Source organism: Sesamum indicum, linkage group LG4, assembly GCF_000512975.1.
Source record: "Sesamum indicum cultivar Zhongzhi No. 13 linkage group LG4, S_indicum_v1.0, whole genome shotgun sequence".
Lineage (NCBI taxonomy): Eukaryota > Viridiplantae > Streptophyta > Magnoliopsida > Lamiales > Pedaliaceae > Sesamum > Sesamum indicum.
Window position 1 is genome coordinate 1,920,912 of NC_026148.1, and position 2,468 is coordinate 1,923,379.

A 2,468-nucleotide genomic window follows, 5' to 3' on the forward strand; every position below is an offset into this window, starting at 1 on the left:
AGTGTTCAAGTGGTTGTCATTTTGCAGTTATTTTGAATAGGTATCTTGGTGTAATGACATGCATGCTTTGCCAACAGTTCTTACTGTTTATGATGCTTGTTTTCACGCAATCAATTCCTCATTTGAATTCTTATTGACGTTCTCACTTTTGGTTAAGCCTGACTCATCGAAGGGCTATAGGTTGCAAATAAAGCATGTTTTTTGCTTTTAATTTTGTAACTGCAGGAATGGGGTGATCCTCGTAAGGAAGAGTTTTACTTCTACATGAAGTCATATTCCCCAGTGGATAATGTGAGTTCTAGATCATTTTTCTTTAATGTCTCCATATTGATATGGCAATAGCATTCAAGTGGGTTATTTCAGTTAATCAAATATCAATACTTTATGAAATGTTCCTAGATTAACTCAGAGTGCTTTTACAGATTGCAGCACAAAATTATCCAGCTATTCTTGTAACTGCCGGCTTAAATGGTAAGTGTAAAAGCAAATGTTTACCCTTTTATCTCATGGGAATAGAAAGAATCAGTTTTTGAGCTTGTTTACCAAGTTAGGAGCAGGTCAAGACATTGGATGCTTCTTTCTTGGAAAAATTGTTGTTGTATGATAGCGCCTATAATATGACAACACCCTGAAAGTATGCTACAACTCTGACTCTGGTTATAAGCATATGCACTTGGATTCTATAAGCTGCATTAGGATTTTGTTAACGATTTTTCTTTAAGCAAGTTGGCTATTTCTATATTTGTGAGAGGTAGGCATTTCAGGACTTCTCAGAGCTGAGGTCTCTTCAATCCTCGTTGTTCAACAATGTTTCTCTGCATTTCCTTTCATCTTCAGTTAGCCAATGCCAGCGTCGGTATTTCTGAAGTTTTCCATTCATAGACTATAGACTATCATGACTGACATATAAATATGTCATGTATTTCATGTTAACTCAGTCACCAGCACAAAGAAAATTCGGATGATACACTTTTTGCATATCTTGTATTAAGCTAAAATGTAAAACCCTTATCTCTTATGACAGATACACGGGTTATGTACTCAGAACCAGCTAAATTTGTTGCAAAGTTGAGAGATATGAAGACTGATGATAACATTCTGCTCTTCAAATGTGAACTTGGTGCAGGGCATTTTTCAAAGTCAGGAAGGTGAGTATTATATCTCCTTTCCTGTGTGTAATTTGCGTATCTTATCGAATTGTTCATATATGATTTGTTCATGTGAATCAAGATCTATGTGGGGTGTCCATGGAAATTCCGGCCCGCAGCTGATTGTAACTTAGTACCGTAGACTATGGAATATAATGATCCATGGCATTTACACGCCACCATGCCGAAAAACATGGATTTCTTTTCTACTTTCATTTTATTTTTTCAATTTTTGTTAGTGGGTTTAACTTGTGTTCCTGATGCAGATTCGAAAAGCTCCAGGAAGATGCCTTCATATATACATTTATCATCAAGGCTTTAAACATGGCTCCTGCCCTGTCTTAGATGAAGAAACCAAAGTGTAGTTTGCAGAATCATGCAACACAGCAGAAGAGATGATACTACTGGGAGTTTCCTGCCACATCTTATCATGTTACTTTCATTTATTTTTGCTATTTAATATTTAGTGCAAGAACATAGCTTTTAGCACTTGAATATACCTTTCATTCCTATAATTCACACTACACTTGAGAATCGATTATACGCCTCTCGCACATGTTGGACACTGTATTTGTGTAAAAAATTAAAAAGAACAAAAAGGGACATGGTTTGTCCGATATGGATAAGGACACAACTTTTTTTTTCTTTAACAATTTGAAGAAATATAGTGGCTAAGAAAAAAATATTCTTTTAACTAGTAGATTATAAACAGGCATTTAAATTTTCTTTCTTTTAGTTTTATCTTCTATCTTTTTTACAATTTTTTCCCTCCATTGTCTGTTTCATCACCAGAAAAGAAGTCTATATCTATATTAAAACCTTTATTGGTTATGATTATGAATATTAGTTATATTATTGTAGTCATGCACTTAAACTTGAGAACCTAGGCTTAACATGTTTGTTATTTTAATAATTTTTTTTCTTTATTTTATGGTGTCAAATGTTATATAATTTAATTTTATAAGAGTATACATAAAGTACAATATATATAAAAGTCTTGCTAGTATCGTGTCCTATCTTAAGTTCTTAAGATTTTGCGTTGTAGTGTCTGTATTTGTGTCTGAATCACTGGTACATGTATATAGTTTTTTTTCTTTAGTATTTTTTGATTTCTTAATGACAATAGTAACTGCAAACCTAATTGTTAAAGGAAAGAGGTGAAAATGTGTGCTTTGTTGGTGGGTCATGAGCCGTTATTACGTCGAGATCATAGATTATATATATATATAGTACTGGCCAAGGTTTTACTAATATACAACTCGTAATTTGCGGCACGTGTGTGTGCCTAAGTCTTTAATATTATTTAAAATAATAAAATTA

At 33.3% G+C, this 2,468-nt stretch overlaps 1 protein-coding gene across 1 annotated transcript in view; it reads left to right on the plus strand.

The window, feature by feature from the left end:
- The window catches only part of LOC105159799 (protease 2), a 15,636-nt gene extending 13,838 nt beyond the window's left edge, over nt 1-1,798 (plus strand). The window contains exons 8-11 of the mRNA XM_011076991.2: nt 226-291; nt 423-471; nt 1,025-1,148; nt 1,415-1,798. Coding sequence (XP_011075293.1) covers nt 226-291; nt 423-471; nt 1,025-1,148; nt 1,415-1,493 — 318 coding nt within the window. The 3' untranslated portion in view covers nt 1,494-1,798. The remainder of the gene's footprint in view (nt 1-225; nt 292-422; nt 472-1,024; nt 1,149-1,414) is intronic.